The following is a 19,808-nucleotide window of genomic DNA, read 5'->3' as shown; positions in this document are numbered from 1 at the left end:
ACAACCATGTTCTCAATGAACACAAAAAACTCATTAATATCAAAGCTGAATATTTTTGGAAGTAGTTTTTAGTTTTAGCTATTTTAGGGGATATCTGTGTGTGCAGGTGACTATTACTGTGCATAATTATTAGGCAACAACAAAAACAAATTCATACCCATTTCAATTATTTATTTTACCAGTGAAACCAATATAACATCTCAACATTCACAAATATACATTTCTGACATTCAAAACCAAACAAAAACAAATCAGTGACCAATATAGCCACCTTTCTTTGCAAGGACACTCAAAAGCCTGCCATCCATGGATTCTGTCAGTGTTTTGATCTGTTCACCATCAACATTGCGTGCAGCAGCAACCACAGCCTCCCAGACACTGTTCAGAGAGGTGTACTGTTTTCCCTCCTTGTAAATCGCACATTTGATGATGGACCACAGGTTCTCAATGGGGTTCAGATCAGGTGAACAAGGAGGCCATATCATTAGATTTTCTTCTTTTATACCCTTTCTTGCCAGCCACGCTGTGGAGTACTTGGGCGTGTGTGATGGAGCATTGTCCTGCATGAAAATCATGTTTTTCTTGAAGGATGCAGACTTCTTCCTGTACCACTGCTTGAAGAAGGTGTCTTCCAGAAACTGGCAGTAGGACTGGGAGTTCAGCTTGACTCCATCCTCAACCCGAAAAGGCCCCACAAGCTCATCTTTGATGATACCAGCCCAAACCAGTACTCCACCTCCACCTTGCTGGCGTCTGAGTCGGACTGGAGCTCTCTGCCCTTTACCAATCCAGCCACGGGCCCATCCATCTGGCCCATCAAGACTCACTCTCATTTCATCAGTCCATAAAACCTTAGAAAAATCAGTCTTGAGATATTTCTTGGCCCAGTCTTGACGTTTCAGCTTGTGTGTCTTGTTCAGTGGTGGTCGACTTTCTGCCTTTCTTACCTTGGCCATGTCTCTGAGTATTGCACACCTTGTGCTTTTGGGCACTCAGTGATGTTGCAGCTCTGAAATATGGCCAAACTGGTGGCAAGTGGCATCTTGGCAGCTGCACGCTTGACTTTTCTCAGTTCACGGGCAGTTATTTTGCGCCTTGGTTTTTCCACACGCTTCTTGCGACCCTGTCGACTATTTTGAATGAAACGCTTGATTGTTCGATGATCACGCTTCAGAAGCTTGGCTATTTTAAGACTGCTGCATCCCTCTGCAATATATCTCACTATTTTTGACTTTTCTGAGCCTGTCAAGTCCTTCTTTTGACCCATTTTGCCAAAGGAAAGGAAGTTGCCTAATAATTATGCACACCTGATATAGGGTGTTGATGTCATTAGACCACACCCTTCTCATTACAGAGATGCACATCACCTAATATGCTTAATTGGTAGTAGGCTTTCCAGCCTATACAGCTTGGAGTAAGACAACATGCATAACGAGGATGATGTGGTCAAAATACTCATTTGCCTGATAATTCTGCACTCCTGTATATATATATATATATATATATATATATATATATATATATATATATATATATATATATATATATAAAGCATGTACTGAAGTCATGGATGTATTAGGTTCCCTGGTGGTCTAGTGGTTAGGATGCGGCGCTCTCACTGCTGCGGCCTGGTTTTGATCCCCAGTCAGGGAACCAACCCCAGCCACTCTTAGTGCCGGTCCCGAGCCCGGATAAATGGGGAGGGTTGCGTTAGGAAGGGCATCCAGCGTAAAAACGTGCCAAATCAAACATGCGTATGATCCGCTGTGGCAACCCCTAATGGAAGAAGCCGAAATAAAGTTTTTTAGTCATGGATGTATTAAAAATAACATCAAAATTCCTGAACTGTACAGTGCCCCTAAACAGGCGAAATTAATTGTTAGATGTTCTCTTTGGCATCTCTTTAGCCCAGTCCCAGTCTTTCACTATCACATTTTTTTTTCCTTTTAATGAATTGACCATTCATTAATTAATTAATTCATTCATTCATTCATTCATTCATTCATTCATTTGTTCGTTCATTCATTAATTTTTTCATTGTTGTTTCATCTGACCACTTAGAGAGCAGAAAAGTGTTTAGGTGTCTCCTGCATTAGCAAGAAGTCATTTATAAATGCTACAGCTACATATATAGTTGTAAATATTTGCACTTCTGCTTAGCTGTAAACATCTTATGATCATATTGGTTGTCCTGTAGCTATTTATGCAGTTAGTCCATTACTTCCCAAGCCTCAAGGGAAACCATGGCAACTGGCAGTTATTCAGGATAGTAGTAGAAACTTGAGCAACACTCAAGGTTAGCTTGCTGTATCAAAAAAGCTCTTTGGGCATGTCATGAAAATAGCTTTTCATATTGACAAAAGACACTTATGTTCTCTGATGATTATATGGCGTATGGCAGGGAAAAAAAGGTGAGTTGCCACTAAGGCTTAGGTTTTAAAAGAAAATGTTCTGAAATCCAGAATATTTAGTTTTATATCATGGTGTCAAAAGTACATGTTTATAGTGAGACGATTTGAAATACTTAGATATGAAGTTACTGTGATACAAATCACTGTGATCCTCTGGCCAGGTTAAAAGTATTCATAGAACAATTCGCTTACAGAGCAGTTCGCTCACTAAAGGGAGATTACTTGTGCACCCTGGGCCACTGATTGAAGGGTGCGTGAGTGCACTTGGGACTACAAAAGCAGCCAAAAGACAAACTGAGACCCACCCGCAGCATGCAATGTAATGCAATAGAACACTGCACCAGCCATTAGACCCTTTTTAGAGTCGTGGATGGTCAAATCTGATTGTCTCTGAACTCAAACAGATAAAAAATTATAAATGTTTACCAGTAAGATTGATGTCACAAAATTTGCCACCAAATGCTGGGAGTAAGCTTTATTAAGTATAAGGCAGGCAGAAAAATCCCAAAAAATAAGCAAAGTCATATATATTATTATATAAACAATGCCATTTACACTTTACTTAATATCCATATTAGCTGTGTCTACTGGTCAGTGTTGAACTGAAATTTACTGTGCTGTTGTCCTTATTGTACTGCATTGTGTTGTTTTCATACATGCACTGTATACAGTCCTGTGTGCAGGTCTATTGATGTTATAGTTAGTTCTGTTATGTCTTAGGTAACTCTATGTTGTCTTAGAGAGCATCTTGGTCCTGGAGGAACATTGTTGAAATGCCACTTTGACTGGTTTGACTAAACGACAAACCAGTTAATCAAACAACCATAATATCAACTAATATCATCAAACTCTTCTGGTGAAAGAGAAGAGTCTTCTATTTCATGTATTTATGTATTTCATGTATTCTTCAAAATAAAGTCCTGACCCATCGAATGATAACAGCATTAACTTGGTCAGCAATGTGTGCTACAGCAGCTCTGGTGGATGGGACCACATGTGCCAGCCTTCGCCCCCCACATGCATCAGTGAGGCTCAGCCACCCATGACCTTGTTGCCCTGTTAATTCCTTGGACAACTTTTGATAGATACTGACCACTGCAGACCGGGAACATCCCACAAGAGCTGCAGTTTTGGAGATGCTCTGTCCCAGTCGTCTAGCGATCACAATTTGTCTCTCGTCAAACTCGTTCAAATCCTTAGCTCGCCCATTTTTCCTGCTTCTAACACATCAAATTTTAGGAAAAGAAAATGACTTGCTGCCTAATATGGACCTACACCCAGATCAGCACCAAAGCCCATGCTGTTACATGTTGAGGTTATATCAACATAATCAATATAAGCATGTAAACCCGAAAAACTATACATGAAACATATAGACATTATGACTGGTACTGGGAGAATAAATATCTATCTATCTATCTATCTATCTATCTATCTATCTATCTATCTATCTATCTATCTATCTATCTATCTATCTATCTATCTATCTATCTATCTATCTATCTATCTAATATTTTAGTAGTCGTAAAGTTAATTGATTTATATATGTGTAGAAGTGATGGTTAACACTATCCATTAAAAAATTGTCAGCTAGTATACCAAAGAAAACACAGGAATATTGTCCAACAAACTTTTATTTTATTTTCCACTTTCAGCCATTCAGTCACAATTTAGAAGGAAAAGTTTTGTATTTGCCAAGTAATCATAAAGACTCTAAGTGCAATATTATCTGCAATTGAACCGACCAAAAATAATGGTAAAATTAAAATGATTAATAGATCCCTATATAATCCATTACAGCTGCTCTTAAATTTAAAATGTATTAATTGAAAAATGCAAGAAAACAAGAACCTATAATCTGTTATTAGAAAGAACAAATGAACCCTGGATTACTCGAGCACCGTATACAAGATTGGTAGCTGCTGTTGGTCGAGCATAACAAGCTTCTGGAAAGGAATTTGGCACCATTTGGAAGAAGGAAGGGATTTTTTTTCTTTAAAGACAGAAGGAAAGAAAACTGTGGATGATAAGTTCATAACTAAAATATGGCAACCTTTAAGTGATCTTTAGCTTCTGACTGAGAAGTGGGTCATCAGAGAATGGTGGTATGTTTTTTCAGTCACGGATGTAGCAGAGTAATCGTTTCCTCTCAGCGCTCAACAGCTCAACGGGACGGATTTGTTCATCTGCATTCGTCCAGTGGCTAAAATTCAAATGGCTTCCCACATGTTATAAATGCGCCACAGCTAAAATGAAGAAATGGCTTCTGTACACTCTGTAGCTGTTTGGGAATTATGCATTCAGATTTTGAGGTTTGATTTCACATTCGAAAGCCATATTTCAGGAAATAAAAGCATAAAAAAAAAATAAAAGTTAAACTAAACACATTGTAGATCCTCAGTGGAAAATTGACATGCCACAGGAGCTCAGAATAAATCGAAATGAAGGCAATATGAAATAAAAATGCAAAGTTAAACAGTTTGGGTGTCATACCCACAGCAGTGAGAAATAACATTCAATTGTGCATGTGTCTTTCATAAATGCTTGATCCTGGTCAAGGTCATGAGTTCTTTTAGTTTCTTCTCAATTCTATCCCTGGGAACAAGCAGATATAGACTGTAGGTGAGATGCCCTCACTCATTCACACACTGATGGATCAATTCACCTATTCAACAGAGTGTTCTTGTGAGGGAAACATAGAACCTAGAGGACACCTACAAAAAAAAACTTGGTAAGAACATGCAAAAAACATACTTGGGGTTCTGTGCAGTGGCAGGCTATGCAATATATTCAAGTGTCATTGCATCATAAAATACAAGCACCAATCAGGTTCCAGTATTCAAATACAGACTCAGCAACACAGATTTATCTGAGTAATGACTGAGGTTGTTTCTAATGTTCTAATTCTGTTTTTTTCTTGTTTAGGGGAAATTAGGTGCATCTTGACATAAATGTGTTTGATACAGCGCTAAGAGATCTGATATTGTGTATACAGTGTGTTTTGCGATATTTAATGAATCATCTCATCAATCCACTGAGCAGACTGAGTGAGAGAAATTTGTTTCAGCATGCACAGATTGTTTATTTGTTTTCACAAAACAAGAAATATAACCCCACTGAGCAGGGGATTCAATCAAAATGAATCATAGCTGCTTAAATTGCATTTATAGCCTGAAAACCTGATACCAGGAAACATACTTCATGCTTATCAACTGACAGAGCAGGTCATAAGCAAGACCTGTTTTATTTTTTTACAAACTTTATATCTGATATCTTGTCATGCACTTAAGAGATACAGGTTGCCAGATTGGATTATTTTCCACTATATTGTAGTAATTTTGAGGGATCAATACATGGAAGATTGGCATAATCAGGGTGGACTAATTGTAACAATGAATTTCAACAGAACAATCAGATAGTCTAGTGTTTACTTCACATTCTGGAAAACCGTACATTGAAACAAATGAAGGTTGATCAGTAGAGAGCAGATGCACACTGCCACATTTGATCTGTCTTTAGCAACCCGGTGAGGCAGCACATTGTTTGATATTCAGAAGCATCCTGTATGAAATAAAAATAACATCGATAAATAAGTAAATAGATGAACAAATATAAAATTGTTTTTGGATTATTTTGAAAACCCACAAGTGTTCAAAACCAATAAAATCTTAATAATAATAATAATTTGATCACCTTCTTAATTTGTATTTTATTATTATTACTATTACTATTCTTTTTTTTTTTTTTTAAACAGAAGCATATTAAATATTATATTATAGTCCAAAGAAGTGAGCGCTTTTGAAAACAAAGGAAGAGAGAGTAAGTCAGTATAATGTGTGGACCTGTGCAGTGGCAGGCTATGCAATATATTCAAGTGTCATTGCATCATAAAATACAAGCACCAATCAGGTTCCAGTATTCAAATACAGACTCAGCAACACAGATTTATCTGAGTAATGACTGAGGTTGTTTCTAATGTTCTAATTCTGTTTTTTTCTTGTTTAGGGGAAATTAGGTGCATCTTGACATAAATGTGTTTGATACAGCGCTAAGAGATCTGATATTGTGTATACAGTGTGTTTTGCGATATTTAATGAATCATCTCATCAATCCACTGAGCAGACTGAGTGAGAGAAATTTGTTTCAGCATGCACAGATTGTTTATTTGTTTTCACAAAACAAGAAATATAACCCCACTGAGCAGGGGATTCAATCAAAATGAATCATAGCTGCTTAAATTGCATTTATAGCCTGAAAACCTGATACCAGGAAACATACTTCATGCTTATCAACTGACAGAGCAGGTCATAAGCAAGACCTGTTTTATTTTTTTACAAACTTTATATCTGATATCTTGTCATGCACTTAAGAGATACAGGTTGCCAGATTGGATTATTTTCCACTATATTGTAGTAATTTTGAGGGATCAATACATGGAAGATTGGCATAATCAGGGTGGACTAATTGTAACAATGAATTTCAACAGAACAATCAGATAGTCTAGTGTTTACTTCACATTCTGGAAAACCGTACATTGAAACAAATGAAGGTTGATCAGTAGAGAGCAGATGCACACTGCCACATTTGATCTGTCTTTAGCAACCCGGTGAGGCAGCACATTGTTTGATATTCAGAAGCATCCTGTATGAAAATAAAAAATAACATCGATAAATAAGTAAATAGATGAACAAATATAAAAATTGTTTTTTGGATTATTTTGAAAACCCACAAGTGTTCAAAACCAATAAAATCTTAATAATAATAATAATTTGATCACCTTCTTAATTTGTATTTTATTATTATTACTATTACTATTCTTTTTTTTTTTTTTTAAACAGAAGCATATTAAATATTATATTATAGTCCAAAGAAGTGAGCGCTTTTGAAAACAAAGGAAGAGAGAGTAAGTCAGTATAATGTGTGGACCTGTTGAGCAGTATAAATATTTAATATTTGTTTTGAATATGGCATACTTTTGGTAATTAAATGCATTAGCTTTAGTTACAAAGGGTTCATTAAACTACATCATATAACATGCTATATCTGTTGCCTCTTTGGAAGTTTTTGTTTAAATGCTGGCAAGTTTTCATTTCCTACCTTGTATTTTATGCCAAATCTTTAGACCCCAAAGTCCTATGGGCTTTTTCACCAGTTGTTGTTTCCCTGCAACTAATCCCTGATCACCATTGTTTTTTAACCAGTCAATAAACACTATTGCTTTCCTGCAGCCAATCACTGACCCCTATTGCTTCCAGTCATCACACAGTGAACAAAATTGTTCCCAACACCACTGTTTTCATCAGTGACCAATCACTGATCACCATTAATCCCAATGATTAATCATTGATGAACAATGTTTCCCCTACAGTCAATCACTATTGTTCCCCATTATTAATTACTGATTATTTTTGCTTTTCTACAATTAAATATTACTGATTATTGTTCCCAATGACTAATTCCTGAACACTATTGTTGCCCTACATTAAGTCATTGACACCACTGGCCAATCACTGGTTGCTTTTATTCCCAATGACTAATTACCAATCACTAGTGCATCCAAACAACCATCACATATTAATAACTGACCACTGATCACAAGTCATACATTTCTGTTACAATGGATTCTTCTTTCAATAGGAAAGAACTTGTATTTGTACAGTATTTATATCTCATTGTGGTTAAATACGTATTATATTTTGTGTACCAGCATGACCCAGACAGGTCTTGCTGTGGCACAAATGACGTGTTTAAATTGATGTGCCAGTTCTAACATATTCATTAAGGCAGTGATGTATCTTGTTAGAATACACTTTTGAAATATTTATGTACAGTTTTCAGTATGGAAAGGACTACAGGAAGGAAGAGGTTTAAGATATGGTACGATCCAGTTTCTTGACAGAAAGACACTGTGTTGCATAAAGAAAGAGGGAGAAAGTGAGAAATGGAATATACTTTATAATGTAAGTGATGGCAGGAATTTTGATTCTTAGATGCCAAGACGTTTCCATTAAATCATTGAATCTAATTATAAAGAATAATATGATTTATGTCGTTCCTAAATCACTCAGACATCTATAAGCAGAATAACACACTCCATAATGCATCTCAAAGTGCATTATGACGTCTGTGACGTTTTTTTTTTTGGAGACCACTCGAGAGTTTCTGAGCATGCCCCAATGACTACTTTTTCCCTGGAAAGAAAAAGCAGCAGTGTTTCTGTGCTTCACGCCTTCAAGCACGAGTGAGGGATTTCTCTGACATCAAGCTGAGAGGACGCTGAAGTCTTTGACTGACGCTGAAGCGTACGCGGACCCTCCCCATCCATCGGCAGAGCGCGTAAGGCGACGTGCCAATGACAGTGCAACAGGGCGCGCGCGCTTTGACGGGCACCGCGCGGCCATGCGCCTTCGCCGCGCACCGGGGAAACCTACCCAGTCTCCGGGGAGGCGGATCGCGCCCGCGCTCACACCGCGTCTGTCCGGTTTTCCTTCTTTTTCAACATGTGCTTGAGTGAGTCGACGGCGAACGGGAAGCGCGAGCGCAGCTCGGTGCGCGAGGCAAGCGAGCTCTTCCTGAAGCACACGACCTTTCACGGGCTCAGGCACGTCTTCCTGGGTGGATCGTACCCGCGGCGCGCCGCCTGGCTCCTCGCGTTCCTCGCGTCGCTCGCGCTCCTTATCGCGTGGTCCTCGAACCGCGTGCGTTACCTGCTGTCGGCGCCCGTGCACACCAAGGCGCACGTGGTGTACGCCACGCGCCTCGTCTTCCCCGCGGTCACCATCTGCAACCGTAACCTGCTCCTGCCGCGGCGCATGAGCAAACCGGACATTTTCAGCGCGGGACGCTGGCTCGGGTTACTCGGCAAAAACCGGCAGGTGGCCGCAGGCGCGGCGGAGGCTCTGGGCGCGCGGGGGGACGCGGCCACGCCGTTCCGCGCGCTAGATTTCAGTCGCTTTTTGCCTCCGCCGCGCGAGGCGCAGCCCTCCATGAGGCAGCTGCTGGACCGACTCGGGCATCAGCTCGAGGAAATGCTGCTGTACTGCCGCTTTCAGGGCGAGCGCTGCGGCCCGCGCAACTTCAGTACCGTAAGTGTGTGAATGCGCGCGTGCGCGCACAACTTGGATCTGTTGTATACGCGTTTGGTTGCATCATTTTTAACAAGTTTCTTTTGGCTCTATAAGGTTTGGTTCATTGCAAAATCTAACTCAAGACCTGCAGCTGCACTGTAACACACCTGTAACATACTTGTCCAAATTTGAAAGATGGACTCATTTAAGTCTCTGAATATAATAATCCACTTTTATTCCAATTTCCAGTTATTTTCAGGGAAATGTGTGGCATTGGTTGCACAGTACATATTTCACTTGGATGATTTAGGTTTTGAAAAAAGTTTTAGTAAAACTGTTTAGTCTATTCTAAGTCAAGAAGTACATCTAAGGTAAATAATCAAGTACACTACAGAGTTTTTCTGCAACTCTCGTGTAAGAAAACTACTCTAAATAAACATTTGTGAGTACAAAACATTAATACTATTTCACTTTACTTAAGGCAAATGGTTTGCATGATTTTTTAAGTATGCATGCTTTTTTTTTAAATAAGGGTAACTAATTACAATTTACAGTGTGCTTGCAGTGGCACTCTAATAGCCTTCACCTCTAATATTAGGTTATTCTTGGCCGCTTTTTGTAAGGAAAATGTTCAGAATAGGAATCTAGGCAAGTCACTTTGGAAACGAAAAAATGAATGGTCATAATTGGCTACACACAAATTTTCATTTTCCATTTGAAAGATGAAATTATATGGTGAAAGTGCATCATTACAATATTCCACTCTGAATTTAAATTTCTGAAAATGTTCTCTTTTATTTTGCGTTTGTACAAAACTATTGGTTTTTTTTGTTTTTTGTTTTTTACACATTTTTAAAACCCTTTTTGTAATCAAGGTGTAGCCTCCAAATGTAGACCTTCTGTACTTTTAGTCAGTATGTAAAAGTTCTTAGAAATGTGCATAGACCTGTGCTTGATTACACACATACACACATTCACAATAGGACACACAAACTCTTGTGTGAAGATATGCTCATTGAGACACAGTATTTATCCCTATAAATCCAATTTGCATAATTTTTCTTGTACCCTAAATATAGTCAACCCGCCAAAACCCGGTGGGTGCCCTTTTATTTCGTATTTTGTTCAAATAGTAATGAAAGTCCCACACATGAAGCATGATATTCAGACGTCTATGAATATGTTCACAAAGAACCGTTTCTGGCCTTTTTGCCACTCTAGGCTCCTCCCCCCCGCACAATGCTCCACCCCGCACCTTACAAATAATTCAGCATCTACCATAAAAAGGTTAAACACATATATAATCATTGCATAATTACCTGAATTCAAGTATGTAAGCATATGCTGTGTAATAAACGTCAGCAGAAAAACAGGTAAATAGTTTAAATGGGCGTCACACTATTATGGGGGGAATTATATGCCATTGGGGGGTTAACAACAGTATACCTTGTGTTCTTTTATCTTTCTCATAGAAATGCAAAATATGGTGTTTAATAGAGCTACATAATTACATGGGCTGTAATTACCTTTCGTTATGTATATTTATATGTTTTGCAAGGTATGTGCACATTTCTATGTAATGGTGCACACTAACTAAAAGTATGGAAGGGGTACAAGAGAAAAAACCCTAATGGATATGTACAATAGCAAGATGAGACCATATAAGGAAATTTGAATTCCAAGTGGAATATTATAATCTTACACTTTATACATAATAATTTCCACCAAATGATTCTATCTTTTCAATTTTGGAAAACAAAGTGATATTATGGTTTAACGTAAAAATAAAATAAAAATAACATCGATAAATAAGTAAATAGATGAACAAATATAAAATTGTTTTTGGATTATTTTGAAAACCCACAAGTGTTCAAAACCAATAAAATCTTAATAATAATAATTTGATCACCTTCTTAATTTGTATTTTATTATTATTACTATTACTATTCTTTTTTTTTTTTTTTTTTTTAAACAAGGGTAACTAATTACAATTTACAGTGTGCTTGCAGTGGCACTCTAATAGCCTTCACCTCTAATATTAGGTTATTCTTGGCCGCTTTTTGTAAGGAAAATGTTCAGAATAGGAATCTAGGCAAGTCACTTTGGAAACGAAAAAATGAATGGTCATAATTGGCTACACACAAATTTTCATTTTCCATTTGAAAGATGAAATTATATGGTGAAAGTGCATCATTACAATATTCCACTCTGAATTTAAATTTCTGAAAATGTTCTCTTTTATTTTGCGTTTGTACAAAACTATTGGTTTTTTTTGTTTTTTGTTTTTTACACATTTTTAAAACCCTTTTTGTAATCAAGGTGTAGCCTCCAAATGTAGACCTTCTGTACTTTTAGTCAGTATGTAAAAGTTCTTAGAAATGTGCATAGACCTGTGCTTGATTACACACATACACACATTCACAATAGGACACACAAACTCTTGTGTGAAGATATGCTCATTGAGACACAGTATTTATCCCTATAAATCCAATTTGCATAATTTTTCTTGTACCCTAAATATAGTCAACCCGCCAAAACCCGGTGGGTGCCCTTTTATTTCGTATTTTGTTCAAATAGTAATGAAAGTCCCACACATGAAGCATGATATTCAGACGTCTATGAATATGTTCACAAAGAACCGTTTCTGGCCTTTTTGCCACTCTAGGCTCCTCCCCCCCGCACAATGCTCCACCCCGCACCTTACAAATAATTCAGCATCTACCATAAAAAGGTTAAACACATATATAATCATTGCATAATTACCTGAATTCAAGTATGTAAGCATATGCTGTGTAATAAACGTCAGCAGAAAAACAGGTAAATAGTTTAAATGGGCGTCACACTATTATGGGGGGAATTATATGCCATTGGGGGGTTAACAACAGTATACCCTCCCTTGTCCCTAGAATAGTTTCCTTGTGTTCTTTTATCTTTCTCATAGAAATGCAAAATATGGTGTTTAATAGAGCTACATAATTACATGGGCTGTAATTACCTTTCGTTATGTATATTTATATGTTTTTGCAAGGTATGTGCACATTTCTATGTAATGGTGCACACTAACTAAAAGTATGGAAGGAGTACAAGAGAAAAAACCCTAATGGATATGTACAATAGCAAGATGAGACCATATAAGGAAATTTGAATTCCAAGTGGAATATTATAATCTTACACTTTATACATAATAATTTCCACCAAATGATTCTATCTTTTCAATTTTGGAAAACAAAGTGATATTATGGTTTAACGTAAAAAATAAAATAAAAATAAAAAAAAAACTGTTGTACTTTTATACAATTTAACATAACTAATATTTACTATTATTGAACTTCTTTTTTTTTTTTTTTTCTTTTTTGGCCAGCATCTTTTTTTTCTGTCCTGAATTTAGAATAAAACTCAGCTTATGATGTTTTCAAGAACCTTGAAAAAACTTTAAATCCTCTTATATAATGGTACATTTCTGACACTGGAGACTCCTTCTATAAAAGTTTAATTCACAGCTCCTTGTAAAAATGTCAATACATTGGCAGATGCCCGTATACTTACAGTTATTACATTTTATATAGCTGAGCAGTTGAGGGGTTAAGGCCCTTGCTGAAGAGCCCAGCAGTGGTAACTTGTTGGTTTGAGCACATGACCTTCTAATCCAAAGTCCAAAGTCTTAATAAACAAGCTACTACTACCACTACATCAACACTGTTAGATGACAATATTTTGTTTCAGACAGAAGAAGATTTTACACATTTTTTGCAGCCAAATTGCAAATTGCTTTTCTTCAGCTTCCTAAAAAAATGTTTTCTATTGTCTATTTTTGATTCCGGAAAACTGCTTGAATTGGCAAAATTCTAAGCACAGCATTTTTCTTTTACTACCAGTGAAGTCACATAGCAATCACTTTCTATGATTAAAAAGTATTCCACAGACAACATACAGCCACCATTTCTATTTCTTTTTCGAATCCAATAACCAGTGGGCGTTCTAATATATTAGAAGAGAATATTGAAAACAACTATATGTAATATTAATAATAGTTTGAATATATTTAATATTAATAATAGTTTGAATTCAGCACAAAATCAAAATCAGTAAAATCCATGAACTGAAAATGTAAAAAAAAACATTGCTTTAATGTTAACGTGCCTGTTGTTTGTTTTATGTATGTCTAATGACAATCTTCTGCAGTTCTCTTCTTTATTTTTAAGGAACACAAGCTATTAACATGCCAACAATTTGTTCCATTAACAGAATGTATACAGTTCATTATCATACCAATATACAGCCAATGCATCGATGCAAAACATGTTTTTTTGGTGATCTTTAGCTTTTTTATAAAAACACATTTTTTACATTAAATTAGATTTAGATTTTGTAAAAGTTTTTGCTGGACAAAAGCACCATTTTGGTGAATAAAGAAGGCCAAAATGTAGAATAATTATTGTTGAATAACATTAAATGTATCATAGTTTTCATAGACCCAGCCTATAGTATCTGGTGATTGGGTCTATGATCATATAAGAATAAAAAAAAAAGTAGCAAATTGTAATAAAATTTGTAATGTAATAAGGCGGTGGGTTTAAGCCGAGCCAAGCTGTTGCTGTCGGGCTCCTGAGCAAGGCCCCTATCCCTCCCTGCTCTCGGGGTGCTCTATTATGGCTGAACTTCCACCCTGACCCCAGCTTCCTAATGAGATATGCGAAGACAGAATTTCACTCTACTGCAGTGTACATGTCACAAATAAAAGCTCCTTTAATTTACTTACTTTTAGCGGAACATATTTCTAGCAAAAATGTCAGGGAAATAAGTTATGTTTAATGACACCTGTGCAAAAGTTGTTGTTTTTTGTCAAGCCGACCATACAGTCCTAATTATTGGATTTCAATTGTGTTGTAAATGATCAACATTACTAATATCAATTTGCATTTCGGTCAACAGGTAATGCTTAAGCAAACATCATAAAGTTATTAAGTATTGTATGCGGCTAAATATTAGCAACTTGTGATATGTTGATAGCAAAAGTTTGTCAGACTAAAATGATTGAAAATACTAAATAAATCATAGGATTATTATTGTACATTTTTACCCTCGCTGGTTGAGTTTTTAATGCTTCACTGCCATTTTCATTACATTTCCATTAATGGATATATTCTGGCGCTCAGCATGAATCATAGTTTTACATTTTTACCCACCTCAGACCTCTCTCCTGCTCTCGCCCACACACATGCACTTGCATCCTAATACTCGTTTTTCATACCACATAATTCAATTACAGGATAATTTAAAAGTGCAAAGCCTTTGCACAGTTGAAACTAGATCAACTGCCTTGTGGGTTGCAGGAGTCTCTGAGGGGCCTTTGCGTAGATTGTCTCATTTAAATTGCCTCTACTTCGCACTATCAGTGCCGAGATTGTGGCACAGTTGGGCTTGAAGGAAACATCATAATTACTGAGCTGAAGCTCACTCCCCATGTATGATTCATTTCCATTTCCAGCATGTTCCCCAATATCTTTAGCAGCGTTTTCCCCTGATGCAATCAGAGAAAAACATGCCTGCACAAATTACTGCGTCTGTGTTTCAACATGTTTTTTTGAAGATCTTTTTTTTTTCATCCAAAATATATACAGTTGCATGCATTCATTTGGAAAAGGTTTTAATGCTTTAATGCTAAAAAATATACAACAAAGATGAAATCCAGTGGAGCCAGGGTTAATGTCAATTGTATGGTCACATTTATGCTCCCAAACACTGAATATTAAACATAAATATGCAATAGCTTTATAATCAGGAAGATGTTGGCTTTGTGGGCCATAAAATACAGCACGAACTTCAGCAACAAATCTTCCCTCTGTCCAAGGTTCCCCATTTGTGTCACGGTTCCCATGGTGATAACCACCATGTGTTTGTTTTGATTTTCTGTCTCAGTCGTAGAATGTCACTGTCCTGTCATTTGTTTGTTACCTGACTGTGTATACCTGCTCTGTGTTTCGCATGATTAGATTTACTACCAAATCATGTGCTAAATGCCGTAAATAAACGTTTACGGCATTTAGCAGATGCCCTGATCCAGAGTGGCGTGCAAAAGTGCTGCAAGTCTTGATCAATGAATAGAATCAAGGATTTTTTTTTAAACAAAGACATAGCAAACGAGGAAAAGTGTTAGTTTAAATGTTTCAGGAAGTCACCCGTCACTTGAAGATAGCCAATAACAGTGTTCGGCCATCTAGGGAAAATGTGTTACACCACCATTGTGCCACAACAGAGAAGATCCTTGAAGTATGCTTACCTCTTATCCCGAGAAAAGGTGGAACCAGTCAAGCAGTGCTAGTAGAAATTAGGTAGCATGGTGCAGTGCGTGGAGTAAAGAGGTCTATGAGGTAAGAAGACAATTTTTGGCTTTGTAGGCAAGCATCAGTGTTTTGAATCTGATGAGTGCAGCTTCTGAAAGCCAGTGGAGGAAGCACAGCAGTGGAGTGGTGTGGGAGAACTTGGGCAGGTTGAACACAAGCCACGCAGCTGTGTTTTGGATCACTTGCAGTGGACGAATGATGTCCAGATGTAGACCTGCCAGCAGAGTGTTGCAGAAGTCCAGTCTCAAAATGAAAGAGACTAAACAAGCACCTGAGCAGCCTGTGTGGATGGAATGGTCAAATTCTTCTGATGTTGTAGTGAAGGAACCGACAAGAACCAGTCTCATTAGCAACGTGTGAGAAAAAGGACAATTGATTGTCCATGGTTACTTCAAGGTTGCAAGCAGTGGCTGAAGGGGAGATCAGATAGTTGTTTTGAGATTCTGACCTGGGATGACCAACGGTTTTGCTGGGGAACATCGTATTCCTGTGTTTTTCCTGGTAATGTCTTCATTAGGAACTGCCCTAACTAACCACACACTTGTGTCTGGCTTCCCAAAGCATGTTACATCCCACAAATGATGTACAATTAGTATGGCTAATTATGGATAATTATGGGTGCAACATATATGTCTAAAGTGCAGTCAAGTAAAAAAAAAAAAACATACGTCACCTCCTTGTTTGTCTACACACTATCTAGCTAGCAGTAGAGAATGTTTTATAATTACCTCATCAAAACAGACAACTGTATAGTGAACATTAAATAATAACAGCCAAAGCAACTAACTGTTCATGCTGTTGATTTGACATCATTGGATGAGCTCTGGGTTGATGAGATCAATTGAGTATGTTAGTGGTGTTTTTCACATTAACCAGTTTTCCCATTTTCATTGTACTCATGTTTTTATTTGATTTTTCAGTTCTTTTTTTTTTTAGGTCCTGTCAGTGTTTTTTTTTTTTTACCTGATTGTGTTCACCTGTAGTGTGTTACTTTTTGATTAGTTTGTCTCTGTATACCCTGCTATCATTGGGTAGGTGTGTACATGTTGGGTTCAACAATCCTGATCCTGATCATTTGTGTTCACGGTTGTGTTTAGTTATTCCAACCTGTGAGTCCCAGACAGAGGGGCTTTAACTAATTGTCCTCTTCATAGTATTTAGCCACACCCAATATGATGTTTTTTTGAGTGTTTTTCATCTTATTTCAACATTCATTTATTCAAGCATTTAAAAATGTTACATGGTATTGCCTGTAGTTTTCAGCAGTCTTGTCTGTATTACTATATTTGTATAATATTATAGTTTTACTCCACAATGCTGCTGAAGTCTTGAGTCTACAGCATTACAAAAGTAATATTATATGAATGTGTTTGTTCTTATATGATATTGTTTCAATAGAAACAGTTACTTACCATACACTTGCCGAAGTCTAATAAACATTTTATATATTAAAAAACCATTAGGTTTCACATTAAAGTTGTGGGTTGTCTGCTATTCTTGTAATAGCAAGTATAAACTGACAGTTACACAACACTGACATTTTTAATTATGTTAAATACAGAAAACTTTACTATATCAACAAATTAAAAATTTGTTTTTGAAAAAAAAAGAAAAAAACAACACATTTATATATTACTAGCAGGGTTTGAAATGAACGTAATTTTTTATTTACCAGACATTCATAAATCCTACCAGCCAAACAAAAATAACAAAAAAGAAACTAAAACAAAACTAGGAATAGACTGGATTAACAAAGTCATGACGTATATATTATACACGACTAATCTACAATAATTTCAACTCTTACTATAGAAACAATAACACATTAGATTAAACACATTACTGTGTTAAAAAACATTATCTTTGATTTACAATAAAATATTAAACATTAAAGTATATATTGGTATAAAAAAAGCTACTAATTAATAAATTGTAACATTGTAATCGAATTGCTGATTAATAAGAGGCATAAAACACTTTGGGACATACAGTATCTCACAAAAGTGAGTACACCACACATTTCAGCAACCATTTTTGTATATCTTTTTAAGGGACAATACTTTAGAAATTAAAATTGGATATACATTAGAGTAGTCAATGTTCAGCTTGTACAGTATAATTAGATTGTCCTTTGAAATTAGTGAGTACACCCTAAGTGTTAACAGCTGTATGTCATGTAATCATGCAAAGCCACATGTCCTATTCATCATGTTCATGTGTTTGTCTGCTTGACAGGACAATACAAATTTGTGTAACTTGTATTAGAGTGTATTCGAGTTACTACCATTAAATGTTGCTTCTACAATAGAAAGTGATTACCTGTTATACAGAATGGAGTACAGTACTGCAGTCTTTTCTGCAGTCAATTCTGGTCACATGTAAGATTTAAAGCATTAGATAGAATGACTGGTGATTGAATCATTTTATGTGGACTTCTTTTGGCACGATATAAAGCTGTCATTTGTGCTGTGATTCACTGCCTGCAGATGAAGACAGTTAGCACAAAGACTGTACCCGTTTTAGGAATAAGTAATAATTCCTTGTGTGAAAGTTCCCTATTAAAGAGTATTAAGACACGGACTCCACAGGGACCAATTTATCCGCTGATAATTCCTTATTTCTGAAAAGACCAGAGTCCTGCAGACACATAATACAAGGAGCGAATGTCTAAAGTAGTAGCATAATTGGCAGCGTAGACTTTGTATTGATTTGAAATGATTAAATGTGCATCCCTAAGCATTTCTGCCAACTTGAATCTGAGCCCTGATTGGCTTCATTACTTCTGGCAGGAAGGGGACATAAACTTATTATTATTAGAACTGTATTTTATCGCAGGCCTAATTTTATTTTCTGGCTTAGTCCCTCAAAGCTGTATGTTTGAATACTTTTTTCTTGCACACTGTCTATGAGTTTAATGCCCAGCTTGTTGTTTACTGCTGTTACTGCTCATTTATTACTATCATATAGCGCCCTTGAGACTGAAGTGGGAAGCAGAGGAGCAAACAACTTAAAGGCATTAAAAAGTGCACCATATCTATTTGCCAATGCAGCAGTGAGTTCCAGATTTAGTCCCTTCTTTTATGATAGAATACCCTCCACTCTTCTGGGAAGGCTTTCCCAGCTATGTAGCTATGAAGGTTTGTTGCCATTTAGCCCCAGTATAAGTGTGCAGAGCATTAGTACGGTCACTAAATGAAAGAGGATTTTTTTTAATCCTGCAGCACACAAAGACATATTATTGTGCTTTACAGTGCCTGTCAAAAGGCTGGAAACACCTAGTCTTTGGTTTTTGAGACACATGCATGTTCCTAATGTTTTTATGCAACTAACCAGGGAAAAGGCAAAAACGCACAAGAATTGGACAATGAATGTCCCAAAGAACGTAATTAGAAGATTTTGGCAAAGTGCCTCACACCCACAGTCAAACATAGAGGTGAAAACTGAATGGTTTGGGGTTGTTTTAAAACAAGGAATGTTGGAGACATATTCTGGGTGAAAAGAAAACTGAACCACCATGGCTACCATTCTATCCGTCAACACCATGCAATTATGTCTGGACTGTGGCTAATTGGAACCAACTTCCCTTTACAAGACAGTGACCTAAAGCTTACATCCAAGCCCAAGCACTGTGAACATTATTTAAAGAGGAAACAGTCAGGAGTGTTATCTATCATGGAATGGCCTGCCCAGTCACCACACTGTTGACAATCGCTGCATGGCTGTGATGGTCAGGTGACCACATAATTTTGGATATGTAGTGTATGTTTCTTAGGTATTGGTCCCAGGGAATGTCTGCAGTAATCATGATTTATTTGCCTAGGAAAAGTGATCTGTATAACTCATATAGATTGACACTTTATTTTGAATATCCTACATGGTGCATGTTGTAGTGTGCAGGATCAACAACGGGTCACATGACCATAACATGTATGCAGGCTATACTGGTACTGGGAATGTTATTGCCTTCCTAAAGCGCTAACAGAAGC

General features: G+C 36.9%; 1 protein-coding gene across 3 annotated transcripts in view; it reads left to right on the top strand.

Annotated features, from left to right (window-relative positions):
• Nucleotides 1-19,808, top strand: part of asic1b (acid-sensing (proton-gated) ion channel 1b) — a 355,295-nt gene that overhangs the window by 270,358 nt on the left and 65,129 nt on the right. The window contains exon 1 of one of the 3 annotated variants that reach the window (XM_046875192.1): nucleotides 8,651-9,496. The exons of the other annotated variants lie outside the window; for them this stretch is intronic. Coding sequence (XP_046731148.1) covers nucleotides 8,912-9,496 — 585 coding nt within the window. The 5' untranslated portion in view covers nucleotides 8,651-8,911. Of the gene's footprint in view, nucleotides 1-8,650; nucleotides 9,497-19,808 lie in introns of those variants that run through there. 3 annotated transcript variants of the gene reach the window in all.

The sequence above is a fragment of the Silurus meridionalis genome, chromosome 19 (assembly GCF_014805685.1).
Source record: "Silurus meridionalis isolate SWU-2019-XX chromosome 19, ASM1480568v1, whole genome shotgun sequence".
Classification (NCBI taxonomy): Eukaryota; Metazoa; Chordata; class Actinopteri; order Siluriformes; family Siluridae; genus Silurus; species Silurus meridionalis.
Note: the sequence above shows the minus strand (reverse complement) of the source record. Positions and strands in the feature narration are given on the sequence as shown.